Source organism: Pygoscelis adeliae, unplaced genomic scaffold (assembly GCF_000699105.1).
Source record: "Pygoscelis adeliae isolate BGI_AS28 unplaced genomic scaffold, ASM69910v1 Scaffold174, whole genome shotgun sequence".
Lineage (NCBI taxonomy): Eukaryota > Metazoa > Chordata > Aves > Sphenisciformes > Spheniscidae > Pygoscelis > Pygoscelis adeliae.
The window spans coordinates 3226257-3250320 of NW_008824676.1; the positions used below are offsets into that span (position 1 = coordinate 3226257).

Genomic DNA, 24064 nt, shown 5'->3' on the forward strand with positions numbered 1-24064 from the left:
ATTGGAACAGGCTGCCCAGGGAAGTGGTTGAGTCCCCATCCCTGGAGGTATTTAAAAGACGTGTAGATGAGGCGCTTAGGGACATGGTTTAGTGGGCATGGTGGTGTTGGGTTGACGGTTGGACTCAATTATCTTAGAGGTCTTTTCCAACCTTAATGATTCTATGATTCTATGATTCTTTGAGCACTGGGCCCAGCTGGAGATTTCTCAGCTACAGAGCAGGACCAAAGCCCCTGTGCAAGGACTCTCCACACTGATATAGCTGCGTGTGAAGCAGAGCTGCAGTACAAAAAGGCATAAATGTATGAAATATAGTAACACCTGCAGAGGTGCATAAGGTCCAAGGTGACTGGATGACTTTAACTGCAACTAGAGGAGGTGATAAGAGGGCAGAAAGAGAATGTGAGGGAAGACCAAGGAATGCTGCAGTTTTCTCTGAAGCCACATACAGAAAATGCTGCCACAGGAAGAATATGTTCAGGCACTAGGAAGTTTAGGAGGCCTAGCAAGGACAGGACACCAACTTGCCTAAAATAGCAGCATTGAAGTACAGAATTAAAAGAGGAAGGAGGAGCAGAGAAGGAAGGGGAGCAATAGTCCAAGTTCTATTAATTTTTTTAAGTCCATCTAATTTCAGCATAGGCTTAAAAAAACAAAGCAAAACCTCCAGAGGATTCTTCTATCTAGGAATTCAAGCTTTGAAGCAAAATCTGGTTTTCTGTCTTTATCAGATCTCTTCACTGTCCCACTTCTTTCTCCCATTCTAATGTTTAATTGGCTTCAGCAGAGATGATATATTGCTAGTTCTGTGTCAGGCCCTTGCCAGTAACACCATGGGGTCTGAGCTTCCTCCAGCCATCTCATGCTCCTATTTAAAATATTTTAACTGGAAAGCTTAGATAACTGCATTTCAGAGACTAGCATTTTGCAACAAAATTCCATCTGGTCAACATTAGGTCCACTAACGATGGTTGAAGTGAAAAATAATCTTACCTTCATGTTGAGGCTTTACAGCTTCAGTTAAATGTGATTTGGAGCGGGATAACTTGCTACTAATGAACATCAGCACTGACAGCAGGAAAACTAACTTGTAAGAATCCAAATTTCAAAGCACACTTGTTGACAGGCTGGTACTCACTTTCTGTTTCTTGGGAAGATTTGAGTGTTTCTCCAAAATCACACTACTCTGTGGAGAAATGGTGGATTTTTCGGAGTTTCCAGGCTTCAGGAAGGACATAGATGAGGTACCTGCATATGGAAAGAAAATTAAAATGATGGGAAACTGAAGGGGTTTAATATTACATGGTGCTATGGCTGGTCCTACTGCTAAATGGAGCTATTTAATGAACAAACAGGTCATAATATCCTTGGGGAAGACCTAAGAGGATATTCACAGCTGAAACAAGGATGAAGCAATGCCTCTTACATCCCCCGAAAGCATACTGACAAACTGGTGAGAAAAAAATTTCATCTCTCTCTGGTTGTATGTAAGTTGATGAAACACAAGAAGCCAGGGAGGTGAAATACGTAAGTGAACCGAACAGGATTGCCATGTCACTCTGCAGAATGAAGAAATGGCCATATTCCTCTCTGCAGTAGGACCTGTGCAGTAAAGGTGATGCTGATACCCTGCAACTTTCACTTTCCCTTTCTTAGAAAACTTACTACTCACGAGTATGGTGCAGAGAGCAACTCCCCTGCAGACAGCATAAGAGAGGCAGAGGTTTATGTACACAACTCCAAGGAGAGCAAACAAAGTCCTTATACTGAGAGAATTTCACCAAAGCTATAAGCTTGTCCTCCTAAACTACAGAGCTTGGTTAACAACCTGTAGGGAATGATGATGAGTTTTCCTCCAGATCTTGTTGCATTTTAAGGAGTATTCTCTCCTGCTCCAAGGCTTCTATGTACTTGGAATATGACCAGGAAGCCTGCAAGAACCATTAAAAACCATCAGCCTCCAGACCATATCACTGGTAGTTCCTGGTCCATTTCAACGAGACAAAAAACTTGTTTATGTTATATCCCTGTATTGAATAATCACAATTATTAAGAAGAGAAGTTTTGTCATGACAATACTGGAATCATGGGAAAAATAATATTGCTGCAAATAAGCGAATCTCAAAACACCATGAAATGCAATTTAAGCAAGTTTGACAGATATGATGTTTACATTCATTTGTTCTCCATCCCTGGTCTGAGTCCTATTCTCTCTCCTTTCATCTTCAAAACCTAAATACAGCAGACGTTTCCCCTCCCAAAGTACCAGTCTTTTGTGCTACTGAGGACTTGATTTTATCTCCCTGCCACATCCTTCCAGAGTGTCCTTTCTCAAATCATTTAAGGTCTCATTAGCCTCACAGTTCTTTCTGCCTGCCCTCTCCAGCAGAATGCTGCTACCACTAGAGGCAGATCAACTGGAGATGTCATCCTTTCCTTTTCTAAGGAACAAATGTTGCTCTTTACATTGTAACAACCACAGTTCAGGTTCCATGTAAATTTTAGGTCACTCTCCCAAATCAGTATGGGAACTGTACTTTTATTTGGCCTTTTTTTTCCTTACAGCATGAGAAGCTTGGGGCCAATTTGTCACGTCGTAACTCAGTAAGAAGAACTTCTAGCATCTTCCCATAGCAGAAAGGGGCTTGGAGAAGAAACTGCTCTATAAAAGATTATTGCTCTTTCTGCAATTACCTGCCTCTTCTTGAGGGCTTAGGCATTTGATATTGATATACTGGCTCACTCAACTCACTTTTTTTTTTTTTTTAATAGGTATGAGAAAAAGTAAAAAGGTCCATTTAAGGGATAAGAGTGTGAGCTTAACTATGCAGTTTGCACTGTGGTTTCAGATTTTGGGGGTATTTCAGACTGCCTGTTTCTATATTCTGCTCATCGCTAACGTAATGCCATGTGAAGAGCTCTATAGAATACAAGCAGTGGCCAAAGTGTGATTTGTTCCTGCATCGCATGACATAGCTGTGATTATGTGGTTGCACAGATTCCCCGTTATGTTATGGCAGTGTCAACTCGGCTATGAATGATCCCTTGATATGCCCGAGCTGGCATGTCTATTCTTCCTGTTTCTCCAGTAAAATGACTGTTACCTTTTCACTACAGATTTGATGCATCATGAGAGTTGTTCTGGAAGAAGTACTAAAGAGCTATTTTCGTCAGATTTTCTATTCAAATGCCTAGCTTTCCTAAATGAGTTTGGCTTCAGTTTTTGACATATGAGCAGAACAGGACTCAAGCCTAAACCAAATTCTTTCAGGATATGAATTTCACAGATAACGAAAAGCTTCTTATTCCAGAATTGAACTTCCTTTTCTTCAATTTATCTTTAAAGATTCTTTTTAAACCTACACACCTAAAGGGCTTAATAGGTTGTTAGATATTAATACTACTCAGAACCTAAATCTTAAAAAAATTAATAAAGAAAAAAAATCACCTGTAAGGTAGGTAAACTTGTAACAGTGAAGTTAATTGTAGAAGAATGAACAGTTATCAAAGAACCATGTGATAGTAGTATGCAATACTAAACCCCACCTTCCCATTCTCCCAAGATCATTTTATCTCTCTTGAATGATGATATCTGTAGCAACATGTTTATTATTCACCTGCCACCCATATCCATTTGAAAATGATGCTGGTCCTCTCTCCACACCAATCTCATCTACCAAAGCACTGCTTGACAGACTGATAAGTTTTGTTCCCACTTGTTTACCCTGGCAATAATAAGAAGTCATAATTAGATATAAACAATAGTTACTGAGCTGAAGTAAAAAGCAAAGTCTGAGGAAGCAAAAATTGTTATTGAAATGAGATAGTGTCATATGCAGTAATGTTTTGTAATGCCCAGTTTCATAATTCATCATGTTTGGCATAATAAAAAATAGCAGAAGATACTGCTTTTTTAAAGCATTTCTTTGTCCTAATCAAAGTTTCCTGACCTCTACACTCCTGCAGAATATCTATTGAATATTTCAGATTCAATAGCTGCTCCAAAATATAGCTAAGTGAGAGGGCAGACCTGCAATAGAACATATTTTAAGGACAGAGAGGCCATTGTGATCCTCTGATTTGGCCTCAGGTATAAATGTAGAACATAGGATTTCTCATTATTAATTCCAGCTTGGTCCAGTAGCTGTGAATGAACTACAGTATACATGTTAGGAAAACAGGCAATCTCATTTAAAACATTTACAGTGAAGGACAAGGCATTGTAACCCTTGGTAAACCATTCTAGTGATTAACTATTTGTCATTTTCATGTTGTTTTAGTGTTTTATTAAGGCTGCACATTTGCACATTCTGTCTGATGATCCCAAAACTCTTTATGAACATTAATCAATGTTCATATTTAACCTCACATAATTAACCCCGCAACATCCCCACGAGGCGAGCAATATAACCCTCCCATGTTGCAAATGAGAAAGAAAAAAAGAGAGGTCAAATGGTTCCCAAAGTCACTCAGAAAGTCCCTGAAAGATCTGGAAAAGGATCAGAATATCCTACATCATTGCTCCCAAGGTGCCTTTTCCTTCCTTATCATCCCCACTGTCCTATGGACCCATCATCTAGAAGGGTGACTTTTGGGTGTAGAATTTCCCAGGCAGCGTGGTGTTTATCTTCTCTCCAGAGCAGACTTACTAACTTCCGTGGCACACTCAATTGATGGAACAGGGATGCCAAAGCAAATACAGAAATAGCATGTATACTAATATACTACAGTTTACGTTTGCTAGCTTTCTCAGTGAGAATGGTGAATTAAATGAGGTCTTTAATAATGTCTTCTCATAATAAATTAGGCAATGTTATGGCAATGTCATATCCCATGACATTGCACCACTTACTAACAAATAAGCTTACTGCTAAGAAGCTTAAAGAGAGATGAGAGAAACATGGAAAAGGAAAGTTAATGCTTATGGTTCTACCTTTTTCTGCTAAGGGCATGGAAAGAGTAAGAACAGATTTACCATGTAAGTTAAAGCTATTTCATACACTTGAAAGCAAAAAATCCAAAATCTATTTTGGAGGTAAAATACAATTGTGTATACAACAAATTACAAATACTGGCATCAAGGCAGTCTGCAAAAAGTGACTGATGATATTTTTTAATGTGGCATGTGCACCTAGCAGTTAACAACGGAACAGATCCACAGACAGGCCAAAGATGAGCCCATACAGCTGTGCCACACTAAGGGCAAATCTGTGAAAACAGAGAAGCAAACCATACTCTCCCAAGGCAATATCTTTTAAAACAACTATTTCAGCTCAATACTGAAGCAATCACGTTATGTTGAATGTTCGAGCTTACTTCACCCTGTACCTACCCATCCCTGCCTTCCAGACACTAAGCTTAAAAGAGGTCTCTGCATTGTACAGTGCTTGCATGGCGTCCCTCGCTGTCAGCCACTCCTCCCCGGCACTGAGTCCATTGCCAGGAAGCCTTTGATAGGATTTGCCCCATAAATAATAAATGGGCACACACAAAAAATATTGGGATAGTCAAGTACTACCAAGTCATGCATCATTGTCCAGTGAAAACCTCCTTGTCTGCCCATATTTTCCATACATAAAAGTCCAACTCTTATCCAGTCAGTTCAGAAAGTGAGGTGAGCCAGGGTAGGCTGGACACCCCAGGGACAAATTTGTGAGAAGGAAGAAAGTAAAATTCCTGCCCCAGGACCATGATTGTTCCTTTTGACATAAACCCAAAATGCCGACTGATTGGGGGGGGGGAGAGGGAGGGGAGTATATATATAAGAAAAAAATATCATTTCTAACCCTTGCCAGGACTTTCCTCTCCTTCAACATGAGCCTGGTGGGGCAGAGGAGCATAGACATTATTTTAAATGCCAAGAAATCATCACCTTCTACAAGCTGCCAAGTGAACCTGCTATCGCTTATGTCGGATGAACCTTATCACTATCCTTCAGGGATACTGAATCATTTGAATAGTTACGTTGTCACTGAGGGGACAGAAATCTCAGGCAAGAGAACAGGGAATGGCAAATTCTTTAAACAATAATAGAGGGGGAAAAGGATTTCAAAAACTTATCTGTTCCACCAATTCATTCCAGAGATTTTAAAAGGTAACTGGTTTACTGATAATTTTTTGTGAGAAGAATAGCCTGCAGACTGTTTACTGAACTGCATTCTCTGCCTGTCACTTTCTAAAATTTCTTACGCTATTTCCCAGCTTAGAATCATAGAATCATTAAGGTTGGAAAAGACCTCTAAGATCATCGAGTCCAACCGTCAACCCAACACCACCATGCCCACTAAACCATGTCCCAAAGTGCCTCATCTACACGTCTTTTAAATACGTCCAGGGATGGTGACTCAACCACTTCCCTGGGCAGCCTGTTCAAATGTTTAACCACTCTTTCAGTAAAGACATTTTTCCTCACGTCCAATCTAAACCTCCCCTGGCGCAACTTGAGACCATTTCCTCTCGTCCCATAGAAGGGTAATTCACCTTTGCCATTTGTTCCCCATAAAAGCTAGGCTTCTGTCCTGGCCAAGATTTGCTCTTTACTTCCTTGGTCTTAATCAGAAATCTCATAGACAGGCAACAAACAGATGGAAAAAATAAGTCTGTGAAAACGCAAAAGTGCATTACTTTGAAATATTGCATTCTTGCACTGTGAGTATTGCCAATGGCCTTGCCGGACATATCTGTATGGAGGCAATGTGCTTTGGAGAAAGGAACATGAGTTCTTGGGTTTTAAACTTCACTTGACATTGGTGTGTGGCCTTGAGTAACACTTCACCGGTCCTCAGTTTTCATGTGTCTAAAAGAGGATAACAATGTGTACAAGTTCTTACGGGCATATATGTCTTTATCTGTCCATGTACTCATGTGGTTCTCATCATGAGTAATATCTCAACACATGTGTACATGGTATTTAAAATATGTAAAGTTCTTTTAATGCTACTAATGATAGTTTGCAAGTCCAATAATTCCTCTACCCTTAAAGGAATGTTCTCTCCTCAAAGCTGGCCAAACAATTACATTTCGTAAAAAATAAACTTTTGCAAAGCCTATAATCAATAGAAGAAAAATCCATTATATTGTAATAATAAAATTCCAAGAAAAACAATTTTACAAGCAAGAATTCCGCTGTAGAGGTCACAGTTCTGTTAATGCACTGAAACTGTCTGGAAACTCACTGTGAACAGTCTAACAATTTCACTGTCAAAGCTGAGAAATATTCCAGAAAAGACAAAGACTATACAAAGCAATTAGCACATAAATATTTTTTAAAATAGTGTGCAGACTTTTCAAATGCTCCTTCTGAAAAATAGATATGAAATCTGTTTTTGCTTTGTTTTGTTTTGCTTTCAATAGTGACCCAGGACTGTAAATTCTAAAATAGGACAGTACATACTGGAAGTGCAAACAGATCTGCAGTTACCCATTGTACACATGGACCGTACATAGATTTTTTTTTTTTAATTCAGCCCTCTTTTTCGCACTTCTCTTGGCACAAAAGATGACTAAAATACATTTTCCCCTCTGCTTAATGAGAGGAGTATTCCATTGACTCATCTGCTTCAAGTTAAACATATGTATATGCATTGGCAGGATTGGGAACTAATCGTCCTAGGACCGAGTTGCATGTAAAGCTTGAATGCTGACAAAAAGATTTCGGTAGCTTTGGATCAGGCTGAGAAAGGGATATTTGAATTCATGTATGTTCGCTCATGAAGGAGTTTTTATGCAGTTCGTCAGCTAGCTGTCACCTGAAACTTTGTGAGCCTTACCTCTACTATTTTGCCTTCCTTCTTTCGCATCTTTTTTCCCTTTTTTTTCTCCAAGGCAAGCAGAATTTTGTCACTAGCCAAATTGCTTTGAAACTTACAAAATTTTGGCCAAAATTTAAACAGAAGAGCAAAAATAGTCATCTGTGCAGAAAGAAAAGAAAGTCAATCTTGACCATATTAAAAGAACAGAGTTTACTGTAAAATAAAATGCAGTTTACCATGAGAATGAAATAACTATTTCTTTTTGAATATTTCTTCCTCCCACGTACTGTGTCCTGACATTTCAGCCCAGCTTTGCTCGGCACATGCTTTTCATCAGTGTGTTTATTACTGGTGAGAAATCTTCCTAAAACACAGTTAAAAGGCACTTTCTTTTTTTATACTTCCCTAAACAATTGTTTGCATTAATGAAAACATCCATCATTTTTTACAAGTATTCCTGATAAAATATACACCAGTAGAATTGCTTTTGCACCACTGTTCTGCTCAAGTATTTCAAATATTCAGTTCATTAGGGAGAGGGTTTTTTTTTCCCTCCTTAGGAGAAAGGAAATACTTTTTTGCCTCTGGAAAGGCTCTTAAACCACATTACAGATCTATGAGCAAATCTTGGATAATTTTTAAATGATATAATCTCTCACAGGGTCTTTTTTGAACTAGAATAAGAAAAACAATTTTAGAAAAGCAAACAGAGGGGCTCAGTGAATTCTGTTGCTGCACGTACTAAGGCTCACATTTTTCAGTTTATTTAGATGTTTAATTCTCATTGAGAAACTTGGCTTCAAAGGAGCCGAGCATACTCAGCACCTCACTGCTTCTGGCTCAACAGACTTGAAAGTGACATATGAGTCACTGTCATGTTCCAATCACAGCTTTTTGGCCAAGTTCTTCCCTTGGTTTTGTGCCACATTTCTGGAGTTCACTGGGTTTTACACAGGCTGAAATAAGACTTATTTCTCTTAGGACCTATATGAACCCTTTTCTCTGACAAACCATTCATCTTTTGTGATTCAAACACTTTGTGGTCTCACAGTTGATGTTTAAAGGTGTTGGTGGCATTTTTATAGGAAAAGAAGAGGAACTAGCTTTCTTGGGTTTGGAAGATAAGTCAGAGAAGACAGTAACGAGGAATAAGAAAATAGTAAGTCTGTAGTAAAGGTTCACAAATTGCTGTTCAGTCTGATTAGTACCAAGATCAGAGAGAAAATTGTCTAAAGCCATTTAATACAAACTTTCTGTAATAAAGAAGGGAAAGACATTCAGTAAGTTAAGATTTCTTTGTGCTTTACCCACAGCTGCATTTTTTTTTCATAAACTACAAAAACTACAAACTTTCTAACTACAAATTACTTCTCTGACATTAACCAAGTGATAAAGAACAAGCGATTAAAAACATAGACAGAATTAACGTCTACTGCCAGAATTCCTAACACAGACCTGGATAACACCTTTCCAGGATCAGCTAGCTGTCAGAGATTGTCCAGTTTATTGAGCAGTAAATATCTGAAGCCTCTCTGTCATCTCCACCATACAATCTTCATTGAAATGCATGACTATAGCGTTCTCCTTCATGCCCAGGCTTATGTATGGAGTCCAAATTGTCACATAAGCAACAAAGACTGTCCTTAAAATCGGGCACACAGACTCTAGCCAGATCTGTTACAGAGATTCTCCCAGCTTCTTACCTGTGCTTCTCTAAAAATGTAAGGTCCTAGTTCTTTCCTGTGCTCCAGAATCTTCTTTGCTTGTTCAGTTGGGATGTCAATCTGCAAAGCTGGGGGGATGGCGGAGTTAATAAAGCAGTCAATAATAGCTGTGATCTTTTTCTGGACTGTGGAATCATCACAATGAGAATGGCACAAGTCCTGAAAGTCGAAAAGTAGCATTTTCAGTCAATGGAGAGAGAGATGCAAGACCCTTTATACAGGGGCCCAGTGATCAAAGAGTAACAGTCATACAAAAATAATTATACAATAAATTTCTTCAGTACGTAGCACAAAATTCTTACAGCAAATGTGCATGGTCAAAGACATAGTTAAGACATGAGTGGGACTTCTGGTTCGCAAATGCAGTTATATAGCAATCATTGCTTTTAGGTGATAATCTCTGCCTGCACGTTCTGATGGGGCAGGATAGTTTTTAGCCTGCATTCAGTCTAAGTACATTACTGGCAAATAGGAGGCATTTCTGAAAAGAGAAACACACCTACAGGTGTGAAATGCACTGATTTTCACAATGAGCCTGCTATGACTAATATAGCCATGGTAACAAAAAGACAAAGAAGTGCTCTAAATACTCCAAGAAAAGAGGGGAATTATTTAGAGGGTACAAGGTATTATAACCAGGAATGTTGGCACAAGAGGGGACAATTTCAGCTACCAGTACAATCTTCCATTCATCGAAATCTTCTAGTTTCCCTATTCGTTAAGATTTTCTAGTTTCCCAATACCTCAGTGTTTGAAATAACTCTGTGCAGGACAGAATACAAAACAAACCTGAATGTACAAGGGTGAGATCTCAAAGAAACACTGGGGGGCTTCTACTTTTTTTAATGTGATCCTATTGTTCTTGTAAAACCTCTTATTACTGTGTTTTCACACTCTGACAATGCTACCGTTGGACTTTGACAGGAAGGAAAAATAATTCAGAAAGAACTTCCTTCAAACACTTTGAAACACGAACTTTCCATCTATCCATAAACATCAAGAAATTTCTATAACACTAGGAGATTATCACATATATCTAGTAAAGACACAATGAGCACTCCAGAGAATTTTCAGGAAGAGAGCTCTCTAAATGAAGAATGTGCATTTAGTTTTGGTATAGGAGGCTGGATATTTACTTTGCAAAGAAATTAAAAACAGGGCTTTTAACCAGAAATGTGGTATGTGAAAGAGCTGGCTTGTTTTATTATGAATACTTTTTAGTTTTGTGAAGGAAAAAAAGAATGATAACAGCTACAATGAAGAAAGTAAGGCAATACAAAAACATATTCCGTATATCCTAAGAATATATTATGGCTTCCTTTGCTCATCTAGCATAGAAGAAAAAGCAGAGAGCTGTAGTAAGAGGGAAGACAAACAAGCCATATGATATGAAGAAGGATGAGACATGAACATAGAGGAACAGATGGAAATGATCCACAGAGTTATATTTCTTCATATTTGTTTAAAAAAAATTTTTTTTTGTTTTTTGATTGTCCCAAGATGTGCCGCCAGCCCGATGGGTTACAAGGAGCAATGCAGTCATTGATTCCTAAAGGGAGTTTGGTCTAAACTGATGGCATGATAGGGCTCAGACAATACAAGTATGCACTGTGTAAAGTGCTGCCCCCGTCTTTGGCAGTATTCCTCCAGTTCAGCCTGACCCACAACACTCCTACTACTCCAGCCCTTTGCTTCTATAAAGAGCATCAACTGCCAACCATGACAAATCGCATGCATGTAGAAATATGGTCAGATTGTACTTTCTCTTGATAAGAAGACAAATAAAATTAACATAAATGAAGGAGAGGGGGTGGGACATAAAACAATGAAGGCTTTCTTCAGAGAGCAGATCCGCAAAGAAAACAACCTAAACTACGCTCCACATTAATTTGCAGAAAGTTTCCACATCCTCCACAATGTAGCAATGAAGAGTCACAAATCTGAAAAAACATCAAATATTTTGAGAAGGATTTATGTCATGGAACTTCAGGTGCCTTCATGTCAAATTTCTAGTCTAAGCTAGTCACTCTGTAACCAAGAGAGAGACAGCAGCAGCCCCAGAGAGCATTTCAGCCGATGATGATTCCTCGCTTGGGGATCAGAGACTCTGTGAGGAGGGGAGATTGCCCCCTGGTAACAGAGGAGCTTCAGCTTCTAAAGCAGACCTCAAATTCAAATGCATAAAATTAAACAGTAAAAATACACCCACATGCCTGCAGCAGAATCTCTAAGTGCTACTGCAGCATCAACTGTGTTTACCTCCTAATTCCTGAGCATGTTAGCTAACCTCATCCTCCCTGCCTGCCATGTGTACACAGGCTATGTTCAGGATCCCAGGAGAGGCTCTGCACTCCAGTAGCACTCTTGCATAAGCAATATCCCAGAGGCAAAAAGGAATGAGAAACAAGTGAAAGATCTGTGGTGCCCCTGCATTCAGTCCAGGGTGCTACTAGGAGGCTGCAGTGTGATTTAATTGCTCACTCCAGAGTTTTCCCATTGTGTTTCACCCCACACAGCAGCGATTTCACAAAGGGACATGTATCTGGGAGAGAGGCAATCCCTGCTGACCTTCCCCATCATGTTTCATCTTGGCCACATCCTCAGCTGCAGTCAAATGTGACTGTACAGAGTGCAAGGGAGCTGGGGTCTGCATTGTGCATGTAAGGTTTTTGGGTAGATACTATCTTTACATCTGTACATTTGATTGAATTTAAAAGTTTTCTCTGATTTTTGAGGGATTACCAAATTCAGCAATAATCCCATTATTTAACAGTATGTAACTATAAAGACAGAATGAACATTCTAATGTTTACATATTTTCTACTGCTCAACAGATGTATACTGAAATCTGGGCATTAGCTAGTTAGTAGTGTCCCTTTAGAGACTCAGAAGAATGTTACAGTTTGAAGAAGTATAAAGAAATACAGGGATAATACATTCAAGTCATTAAAAATCACTACCCTTAAGAAGTGAGGATTTTCACTGAAGAAAAAACAGCTTAAACAGTGAAAAAGGTTTTACTATGAACAAGAAAATGCCTAGAGATGTTCTTGTTAAAATTCTCCTAATATGCAATAATGGATGCATTTGCTTACAAATTGAATGATATTCCCATTGCTCCATTTTACCACCATACCTTATACTTCTGTACCTCTTGCCAAAAGAGCACTCCGTTCTCCAGTAGGTCTCCTTTCAGTGACACAAAGCGTTGAAACTGATTTGCTGTCACTGGATTCAACAGCGCTTTGCGGAAAGCAATTATTTCACTAGATGAAGAAACCCACTTATTGTCCACATGCTGTCAAAAGAAGAAATAAATGCACCAAATAAACTTTGTTTCAAAAAGTAATAACAAAAGCATTAGTTAGCGGAAACTGTCTGATTCTTATCTTTGCACTCACCCTAACTTTCAGTAGTTTATGAGTTTATGACATGGATACAATAGAATGTGGCAAGGTTTCATTTCTTTCTTTCCTTCTTTTTTCTTTTTTTTTTTTTTTTTCCACTTTGGTTTGGGCAACATTTTTTGGAAGACGTGATGGGAGAGGAAATGACTGACAATGATTTAGACCATATGACTACATACTATAAAGTATGGAAACAGCTATTGTTATTGATTATGGCAACAGGCTACTTTTCTAGAGAACAGTTTGAGTTTTGTGCAAACAAACAACAAAGAAAAAGGAACAGACAAACCACATAGCTTAAAGTTGTAAAATGCTTCTGACAGGGATCTCACCAACAAAATGAGCTTTGAAATGTGTTGCCATGATCACCAACAGAAGCCAGAGAGTTTGCTTTCTGTGGAATAAAGCTACCAATAGTAAAACAGAATTCAAAGTCATCGAGACATTTTGGAAATCCTCATGCTGCAAAGCACAGAGCAGTAGGCAGCCAGGGAAGGGTGGAGAAAGAAAGATGGCTTATTCAGGGACAGTTTGTTTGAAATGAAGTTCAGGCTGGCCTGGCTTCCTGAACAAACAGTTCTTGTGCTGTCACTGAGGAGCAAGCCAAACAACCCCCCTTTGTTATCAGATGGATGAATGAAAACTCTCTTCTAACAGTGGTATAAAACTCTTGAAGTCCTGGAGGGATGGAGTGCTGTTCAGTGGTCAGCATGGGCCAGAAACATTTTTAGTTGCTACAGACAGTCCTGGAAATCTAACCTGATTCTAAGCTGAAAGTCTTTCTGCAGCTTCTCTTAAAAACAGAGGTTACACTTAGTGTCCTGCCGCAGAGACTGCCAGGGATGAGAGCCTACCCTTGCGGGTGGGTGGTTGGTGGTTGTCCAAAGGGTCCTTTGGTTAAAATAAAGTCAGCTCAACTTAGACAGTAAGGTGGCATATTCTCAGCCCTCCGCCAATTCTCCAAACGTGTTCTATCCCCTGTGACCAGGATTTAAGGCAACTTTTCGGAAAAATTATTTCTGGGACATATTCATGAAGGGAAGAACAAAACGTTGCTCCCACCCCTATACTAATACACGAACACTGCTTATTTTATGGGTCAACAACCTTGAAGCAGAACATGGAAAATAACCATCTTTCTGACAAACAGACAAAGTGAAAACTCAGTTAACAGAACCCACATGCACTTTGGATCCCTTTCGAGCTAATGGTTTGCATGGATAATTGGTGACCGGGTCTCCAGTTTGATTTCAACAGACAATAAAAGTTCAACTGAATAAACGTACACAACTTGTATGTTGGCAATCACAAAGAGTTCACTGCTCTTCAAGAGGAAAAAACTGGCAAACATCTGATGAAATGTATTATTACAAAGGTTTAAGATGTTTAAAATTGATATTATCTCAGTGCTGTAAGATTAAAATACAATTCTAAATGAAACAGATACTGTGAGATATGATTAAACCTGCCCACTCCACTGCATACTTCACATTCCCTTTTGTGTCTGCACGTAATCCACTCGCAATAATAAATAAACTACCAGATGCTGGAATGAACAGCTTGTCCCAATAAGTCCACTGCATGCAAAATACAGATAAATGTGAATTAAAGGTACAATACCAGTTTGAGGAGGGTTAAGAGTGCTCCAAAACCCAGGACAAGAGACATGTTTTTTTCAAGTATGACCTCTCCAGCCAGGAAGGGAGAGAAATTTACCGTGAACATCCAGCAGGGAGCTAAATTCACCAGTAATGTGAGTAATCAGTCCACTGTAGCCAATACAATCATGCCTGCTTTTGACAGCCTTATATTTGGGCCTCACACTGTCAGCAGGGAAATTGTGAAGGATGTGCAAGGTCCAAACAGAAAAGACAGTGAAACAGCAGACACAAGAGACACAGTAAACTTCACTTGCCTTCCACATCCTAGTTGTCTTCTGTTTTTGACGTGGAAGATCTTCGGTTATGTTCCTTATCTACAGTTGAACAAAAGATTATCATTGTATTTTTTAACTCTTCTTGTTTCATGTTCAGCCCTCTAATGATTGAGAGCACAGTGGTAGAATAGTTGATATATCCTCATTTGGATCTTTATATCTGAAACTTCTTATGGACCCACACTGAATCCCATCCCTTGTTCAGCTATAAATGAGCATGTGCTCATTAAGACTGGGGAGTTAGAGAAGACAAGAGGCAATGGCAGTCAAACTGCGCCCTTCCACCGGTTTACCTTACCCATAATGTTCTGAGGGACCACTTATGTTTGGAACAGATTTTGGGCTATAACATTGTTTTGATATAAAATGTTTTAGTTCCTTTGGACAGCTGTATCAGAAATACAGGCTTGATCCTGCAGCTTCTTTGTAGCAAAAATACACCTCAAATCAAGGGCAGATTTTCTGAATAAGGACTACATAGCATGCCCACAGTGTTTGGTCACTGTGAAATATGAAGCCAAGTGGAGAATGTCATCTGGTTTCATTTCTTCTAAAATACGTTCTTCAAAGGACCTTTTCATCCTCTGAATTTGCAGTAAGGAAGAGAAAAGAGCAGTCAGACATAAATGGAGTTAGGAAAAGACTAAAAGCTCATTAGAAGTATGTATTTCCTGTAAACTGTTTGTTAGAGTTGAATACAGCATTTTCCAAACTACATGGGCTACTGTCCCCGCACAGTGCAGCAGGTGCAAGAAGAGGCATGAGCTAGCTTCCAGACCTGGAAGCAGCTTAACCTTATCGCATGGTCTTGTGCCATGGCTCGTAAAGGAGGCAGAGTTCAGCTAAAAAAGGGCAGAGGGTAAGGAAACTTTGCTTTAACATAATCATTATTAAAATTACAATTTGCCTTATTGGAACCTACAGTTTTCAGATTGCTTAGTGCTCTGAATCAATGAAAAGGATCCAGTTCAAATGCACTTCTGACAACACTTCTGACAACCTTCTTGATGTTAAAAAGATCACTGAAAACAAGTTTTATGAATCAGTGCAGTCTGCCTATGTGTCTGCTTGGTGGAACTGTCAAGTTTCTTTCTGCTATGACATTCACATTTCAGAGCTTTTGTGGAAGTGAAAAAACCCAAGTCTTTTTGCATCTGTCACCAGCAGGATGATTTCCCTACGCAGATTGCAGTCACAGAGGCACTCTCATAAAAGGCAGATGTTAGCTCTGCCCATTCCCCAGTCTTTCTAATGAGCCAGCAGGAGTGAAAGGCTTCTCATTCCCAGTTTTCTGGCAACTTTCTGAAGTAACCAATTAGAAACAAGGCTTGCAGCAGTTAATCTCCCCACTCAGCAGAATTTCACAAGTCCTGGCGTCATTTCTACAGGCACTGCAGCTCCAGGTGGGAGAATACGGACAGCGTAAGAGACACAGAGAGAGAGAGAGAATACAGCATGGGAAGCCCACTCATTTACCTGTGTTCTTGTCCCCTTGGGCAAATCCTTTACACAAAGCAGCATTTCTTCTGTGTGCAAGTGTATGGCTAGGGCAGAATGGCATATGGGGAGTGCAGCACTACAGCAAAGATTAGTTTACTCCCCTGGCTGGCAGCCTGGCTGGCAGCAGAGCTAACACCAGCTCCTTCAGATTTAGGGTCTAACAATAATAGTCAGCCACACTAAGCCTTCAGAGGAACTGCCTTCACATTTATCAAGCTAAATGCTTCAACCTGTACATGCTAGAGAGTCTCTTTCAATGTAAACTGAATGTGACTTGTGGGCTGCTTTTCCTCTGAACCATTTTATCCCAATGGTACATTATGAGCCAAACAAAAAACAATGTCTGGATGTGTTGCTGTTGTTAAAAAGTTACCTTTGCTTGTCCCTCCACCCCATGGTGCTCATCTGCCAGGAACAATGGCAGCCATTGTTTTTCTAATCTCTTCTGGACGCATTGCTGAATTTCTAGCAGAACCGCTGCCGAAAGTCGATCATGAAGGATTTGTCCCCATCCTCCACCTGAATGCATTAGCTAAGCAATCCAAATACAATAACACATGACATAAACTTTTGTGTATACCAAAAGTCCTTTATCTCTCTATGTCCTTGATTTAGCAAAGCATGAGCTTAACTGTAAGCAAAGCATTTAATGCATGCTTACCCAAGGCTCACATGTACTTTTCATAAAAGGGAACAGATTACACTTGTCCCTACCTATAATAGAATACAGACTCTGTCAAATAATACCCCAGCTTGACCGAGTAAATTTCCTAAGTATCAAGATATATCGGAGTACCACAGCTCAGACTCGCTGTCTGTGGCGTTACTGACATACTAAAATAGAAAGCTGGAACAAGACACTCTGCCTGAAAGCCATTTTTACACGTTTTCTGAGCTGTGTTGTGCATGGTCTGGCTGCGGCCTCAGATCAGGGTTTAAGAGAGATGTCCTGTAAGGACGGGGGAGGAAGAGCCTGAACAGGAAGGAGGGGATCTCCACAGCCAGAACAGAACCAAATTTCTGGCCAAAAATATAGGTAAGATTTGAGGACATAGCTTCGGGAAAAGCTGGAGTAAAGCTGCTTATGGACTTTTATCTCAGTCGCATTCAGTGTGATTGTTCTTTATGAACGGTTTTGTAACTGGTACCTGTTCTTGTTGTTCGCTGGTAGCTGGGCTGTTGGGTCCAAAGAAGTATTTTTTGTTTAAGTACTTGTTTTTAATGTCCTTAGATTTTTCCTCCCTTTTTTCTTTATCCTTGTCAAGCATCTTTCTGAACTGTTCAATATCTAGCCAGCACATGAGATCCATGCTACGAACAAATTTAAACAGAATGTTATTTCAATATTGAGTTAATTTCATCAACGTTCTAGGGAGTTATTAGTTTAACCACAAGCCACCAAAGTGTTCAAGTCCTAAAAACCAGGTCAGATTGGACTGAAATTTTACATAATTTTTTCTTTGCTAGTACCATCTGGTGAGACCATGGCACTTGCTGAACACGCAGATCAATAACAGAACCATAAATTTTGATGAAGAGGCAAATGACATATCTGTTGGTTTTTGCTGAAATTTTCCAGACCACATTAATTCTAGGATCCCTTCAGCTTATAGTACTATTAAGCATCTTTACTGTTGCATGCCAGCTGGACTTCAGACTTACTAGGTCTGGACCCAGCTCTAAAACATGATTTTGTGAGACATTTTCAAATGTTTTTCTTCATTATGAATTTTTACAAAAGAAAATTTCTCCATAAATTAAACATTTCTCTACCTGGCTCTATCACTTAAGATGGGACTTGTCTGTGATTAACAGAGAGGCAGGAAGTCCCAGAGGCAATTCAGCATACCTGTCTAGGACCCCATCCTAGCCAGTGACCTGTTCTCTGGCGATTCCTACCGCTGGTAGCTGGGCTGTTGGGTCCAAAGAAGTATTTTTTGTTTAAGTACTTGTTTTTAATGTCCTTAGATTTTTCCTCCCTTTTTTCTTTATCCTTGTCAAGCATCTTTCTGAACTGTTCAATATCTAGCCAGCACATGAGATCCATGCTACGAACAAATTTAAACAGAATGTTATTTCAATATTGAGTTAATTTCATCAACGTTCTAGGGTATTAGTTTAACCACAAGCCACCAAAGTGTTCAAGTCCTAAAAACCAGGTCAGATTGGACTGAAATTTTACATAATTTTTTCTTTGCTAGTACCATCTGGTGAGACCATGGCACTTGCTGAACACACAGATCAATAACAGAACCATAAATTTTGATGAAGAGGCAAATGACACATCTGTTGTTTTTTGCTGAAATTTTCCAGACCACATTAATTCTAGGATCCCTTCAGCTTATAGTACTATTAAGCATCTTTACTGTTGCATGCCAGCTGGACTTCAGACTTACTAGGTCTGGACCCAGCTCTAAAACATGATTTTGTGAGACATTTTCAAATGTTTTTCTTCATTATGAATTTTTACAAAAGAAAATTTCTCCATAAATTAAACATTTCTCTACCTGGCTCTATCACTTAAGATGGGACTTGTCTGTGATTAACAGAGAGGCAGGAAGTCCCAGAGGCAATTCAGCATACCTGTCTAGGACCCCATCCTAGCCAGTGACCTGTTCTCTGGCGATTCCTACCATTTCCCCAGTTAGAGAGGAACTCTAGACCAGTGGTCTCCCAAGTGGAGTGTGTGAGACGATTCATTGCGGGGCAGGAAGAAAATATTAGAACTTCAGTAGCACATGTCTATAATTTATAAAAAAATAAATATACATATATTGAGAGTGCATGCTTAAAAATTTTTTACTGATGGGGTGCGCGATCAAAAAAGTTTGGAGACCACTGGTCTAGGCAACTAACTCAAAAGTCACTTGACCATAGGCACCCACAGCATAAGAATCTCCATCTGAACTCATTACCTACAGTCTTTTTGTAGTCAGTGAGAAGAAATAGCCATCTTTAGGAATGATCCATCCAAACTGGTTTTAGATGTTACCTTCAGAATTAGAAGAATTGTGTCCAGAAGTGTGTATTTCTCTCTCTGACTACAAAGGGAACCTATGATGATAAGCAGAAGTGGTGACATTGAGTCTTGGCCAGAGGAATCCTGTGCTAGATGTCCGTCTCTGGACACTTTTGAAAAAACTGACCAATATCCAATCTAAAATGGTAGCAGTGCTTGACTAGAAGCAATAGGCAATATGCAAAGCATCAGCTCATGGGAACCCAGGTTAAAGGAAGGAAGTGACAATTTAAAGACTTGCTAGCAGTTACTTAAAAAGTGTATTTGCCTTTTCCTAAAACAGGATAGAGATTAGTGTGGGGCTTGGGAAAAAAAAATAAAGGTGGCAAACTCACATTTACTTCTGCTAGAACTTCTGTTTAGATCTTCATTTTTAAACAAACAGGCTCACTTTTTCAAAAACCCTGCATAAACTGCATCTGCTATGAGCTGGTACTTAATTCTGTTCAGATCAGTGCAAACACAAAACTGTGGTTGCTCTCACACTGTGAGAATGACATGGCAGCCTTCTATTTGTACATTTTTATAACATCCAGCTTTAATTTTTAAAATGTACTAAATTGAATCTGTACTAAAAAAGAGAAATTTTTACTCATTATAGGCTAATTGCTCTACTCGGGGGGGGTTGCCACTAATCAAAGCAGAAACTGAAAGCAGAACTGTAATACAAATATGTTATGACAGAAGAATTTTTACCCCCAAAATTTTAAGGCAATTCAGTTGTCTGAACAACGTGCATATGTATTTCATAAATATACAAACATATTTTTAAAAAAGACTAGAATCTCTGAACATCTAGATAGCCAAGATCCCCAGCAAAGATTTCTTCTGAACTTAGAAGTGGGTAAAATAATTATAAGGAAGAAACATACCCAGCAGAATGCTCATTAAGAAAAGCCCAGAACTGTTCTAACTTCTCTTTGTCATGGATCAGGTCAGATAGCTTAGGACCTGCCAATTCTTTGGGAACTTGACGCAAGTGCTGATCTTCTTTGAGAGCATCAGGGCAGGATGGCAGACCAGTGTCAGCAACAGTACTCTGAGGGAAGAAATTATTTCACTTGCATAACTGCTTTTTTCATCTCTATATTTTGCTCAGTCTAATAATCCTTGCATTAGATAACTTCTGTCTCTGTAGAACGGCTTTTTGATTGCTGAGAAAATAAATTGAGTTAAGGCTCCAGCTCTTAATCAGCTTTAGTTTTATGTTTGCTTTAAACATACCAGTGTGTGCAGGTTCCGTAATCAAATAAGCCAATATATACCTGTAATTTACTTGAAATTGAGGTATTTGTTCAAGATTAAGGGCCCAAAATGCATTCCACAGACTTTAGTGGAAACTGTCTCATTGACTCCAATCACACAGTGGTCTGATGTTGATGTAACTGACAGAAGACCTGTATTTGTAATTAACACAATGGCTGTCAATCCCCAAAATGAATGGTAGAAATCGGACTACTTGCTTTTCCAAACTGGCATGTAGTCTGTCTTTCATTGCTGATACTCAAAGTGTTAACCCCCTCTGATAGAAAAAGGGTTTGTTTTTGTTAGTAGGTACTTGTCTTACCTCATCCTTCTTGGAACCACTCTCTTGATGCAAAGCCTGGAGCTTTCTAAAGTACACGGAGTCCAGCTGTCGAGTTTCTTCCACCAACTCCACCTAATAAAAATAATATCTTATGTCATCCCTACAGTACACATTATAGAAAGATGGAGAACTGGATGGGCACCTTGCCAGTGACAGTGGATAGAAAAGAATGTTTGCCAGTAATGAGACTGATGTTTAGAAGACACTAGAAGTCACATCCTTGTGACAAACAATTCAGTTAAAAGCTCTGGTAGAACAAAATTTTCAGATCTGTATAGGATCACATGTAGATTTCTACAGAACACCACTAAATAACCTAACTATATCTTTAAGAAAAGACCTTTGTATTAAAGAAATTGCTAAATTATATTGTGTGTATATTATATTGTGTATATTGTGTTAGACTTACCTGATTGCCTATACCAGCAAACTGTATGTCAAAGTGCCACTGAGAAGCAGAAAAACAGGTCTTAAAACTATGACTCTCAGTGGGAAATGTCAAAAAGACAGAGTGCCACAGTTTTCCAGAAATGGAAATTTAAGACAAGAAAGATGCTATAATATATAAACAATGAAGGTGAAAGCTTTCGGACTTTCAGTCTTGTCCCTTTCCTTAGTTTTATAGGAGGTAATGCTTTAAAATAATAAATTGTGCATGATTAGAACTCATGAAGTATTGGCATTTTTAACTTAGTTAGAAGCCTTATATATGTAACTAGAGCAGTTCTCCATGTTATGTGCAAACAATCGGTAACTGCATAAGGAACAGTTTGGTGACCCTCTCCGCTGACTAAACCATTCAAATGCAGATTTTAGGATACTTAGCAAAATTGAGCCAATGTCTTATACTACTTAGCACACCCATTACAAAAATTAGAAAGCTGTGGTCTTATTACACAAGAGTTTATGTGCAAGAGAGAGAAGAGAGTTTTTAGATTAATATTCATTACGCTTTTGTCTAAATGCGAATACCACATTAATCACCGTGTTATCTGAATGCCTTCAGGCTCAGTGTAACTCTATTCCACTGTTATAAAGTGCTTTTGGGTATTCTTTCTTTAAACGAAAATGTAGTTTGAAAGTAAATAGGAAAATAATTCAGAACATTTTTCATAAAGTTTAAACAGAAAGCAGAGAGGCAGGATGAGAGTCAACAATAAAAAGGAACTCTCCTGTTTTCGTGTTTTGTTTAAAGATAAAAATGTAGATACATAGTGACCATGTCCCAAATAAACAATTTTGGACTCACCTAATTCTTGATAAAATATCTTGTTTCATTATGGGCCAAATATATCCTGCTGTATGGTAGAACAAAGGGGAAGAGTAAAGCCAGGGACCGAACAAAATACAGAGCAGACCTTGTCTTTGTGCTGCGAAGGAGTGTGCCTAAGCATCAGCCTGCGCCTAGTACAAAGAGACTCTAGTGCCTCCTAGAACAGGTCGTTTTATGTCTGTGTATTATAACTCTTCACAAACACATGTATTGTGCACTCAGAAGGATTTAGTTCTGTTTTTTTGTGCTCTGATTAAGATGTTTGTGTTATTAGGGCACTAAGAAGTCTGCACATAACTACAGTTGCAAAGCAAAGCATCATCTAAACTGAAAGGGCAATAGATTATCCCTCGCTTAACTCAAGGAGGTATAAACTGACACACACATTAACTTAACTTAAAGCAAAAGTTTATATTTTCAAATCTTATTCTGGAGGAATTCTTTCATCGCTAGAAGCAGTGAAAACACTGTGTTCAGAGAGTGTTCAAAAGCAGAGTCCTTTTTAAACAAAAATTATGTATAATAGTACTTGGCTGAGTCGATGACTTGACTCAGTGAGGACTGGCAATAGATACTAGACAACTAGTATTGGTAATATACATGGAAAATACACATTTACAAAAGACTGTAAAACTAGTCTGATAGAAAGTAAATAAAGTTTCATATTAATGAAAGCATCAATCAATTACACAGTGTTCTGCAGGTCATAAACAATTATAGCTTAAACAGCTTAGAGAAAATAGCTTAGAAAAAATAATTTATCCAAAAGCTTAGAAAAGATGCTGAAGAGTGAAGAGAATATTTTGCAGATGTGTTTGGATTAGTATATTTTATTTTAGTAAGTTTTTTTCAATGTTCAAACTTTCAAAGTTTCTTAAGGAAATTAAGTTATCACAGGATGAGAGGGAAGGTCCCCTTGTGAATTAATTAGAAGGTAGAAAACAAAAAATAAAGAAATAAATAACTTTCATCACGGGGTGGAGTTCCTATTGGAGTCTCACAGGGATCTGCGCTGAGGTTGTTTTTTTAAACATTCAGAAATTATCTGGAAAAGGAGGTGAGTGAGGAGACAACAAAGTTTGCAAAATGATTCCACAGAGCAAAAAAAGAAATTGACTGTGAAGAGCTGCAGGATTTCAGGACACTTTAGCGTCTGTGGAAGGGGCAGCTGAATTCAATGACAATAAACATTAAGTCATTCTAGTGAGCTCCAAATTAGGGCTTTGCATTAGCCGTTATTACTTAGTGAAGAGATCTTGGAATCATTGCAGATGGCTATTAACTTACATTTTGCACATCCATTCAAAGTTCACCAGGAGTCAAAAAGCAATTAGAATCATAGGAACAATTAGGAAGGGAACAAAGAACAAAACAGAAAACGTGATTCTGCCACTGGATAATCCTTAGTGCATCCATATCTTGAGTACTGCTTGCATCTAATCAAAAGAATATAAAATAACAGGTACAGGTACTTATCTGTTACACAGATAAGTGTAACAAAGGTATGGAACGCCTTCTGTAAGAGGAGAGGTCAGATAGTCTAGGATTCTTCAGTTTCAAAGAGATGTAACTGAAGTGGGATACAACAGAAACATGTAAAAGCATAACAGCATTGAGAATGTGACAAGATAACAATTGTTCACTGTTCCTCATGACATACAAAACTAGGGCACGGGGTGAAATTATCAGGGAGGGGTTTGCAAACTAACCAAGATAAGCATTTTCTTCTCCTATTGCATGATTGTTTAATTGCATGGAACCTACTGCTACAGTGGGGCTGAAGATATAAAATGACTCAAGACACATTTACATATAAACCCATGGGGAAAAAAAACCACAAAGACTATTAAACGCGAAAATGTGGAT

At 38.8% G+C, this 24064-nt stretch overlaps 1 protein-coding gene across 1 annotated transcript in view; it reads right to left on the reverse strand.

Moving 5' to 3' along the window:
* Positions 1–1820: 1820 nt before the first annotated feature.
* RGS22 (regulator of G-protein signaling 22) overlaps positions 1821–24064 on the reverse strand; it is a 60323-nt gene continuing 38079 nt past the window's right edge. Inside the window, exons 15-24 of the mRNA XM_009323126.1 lie at positions 20905–20997; positions 20210–20376; positions 17467–17629; positions 16692–16850; positions 14798–14857; positions 12612–12773; positions 9455–9634; positions 7770–7910; positions 3618–3725; positions 1821–1931 (exon numbers count right to left, since the gene is read on the reverse strand). Of these exons, the coding sequence (XP_009321401.1) occupies positions 1821–1931; positions 3618–3725; positions 7770–7910; positions 9455–9634; positions 12612–12773; positions 14798–14857; positions 16692–16850; positions 17467–17629; positions 20210–20376; positions 20905–20997 (1344 nt within the window). The remainder of the gene's footprint in view (positions 1932–3617; positions 3726–7769; positions 7911–9454; positions 9635–12611; positions 12774–14797; positions 14858–16691; positions 16851–17466; positions 17630–20209; positions 20377–20904; positions 20998–24064) is intronic.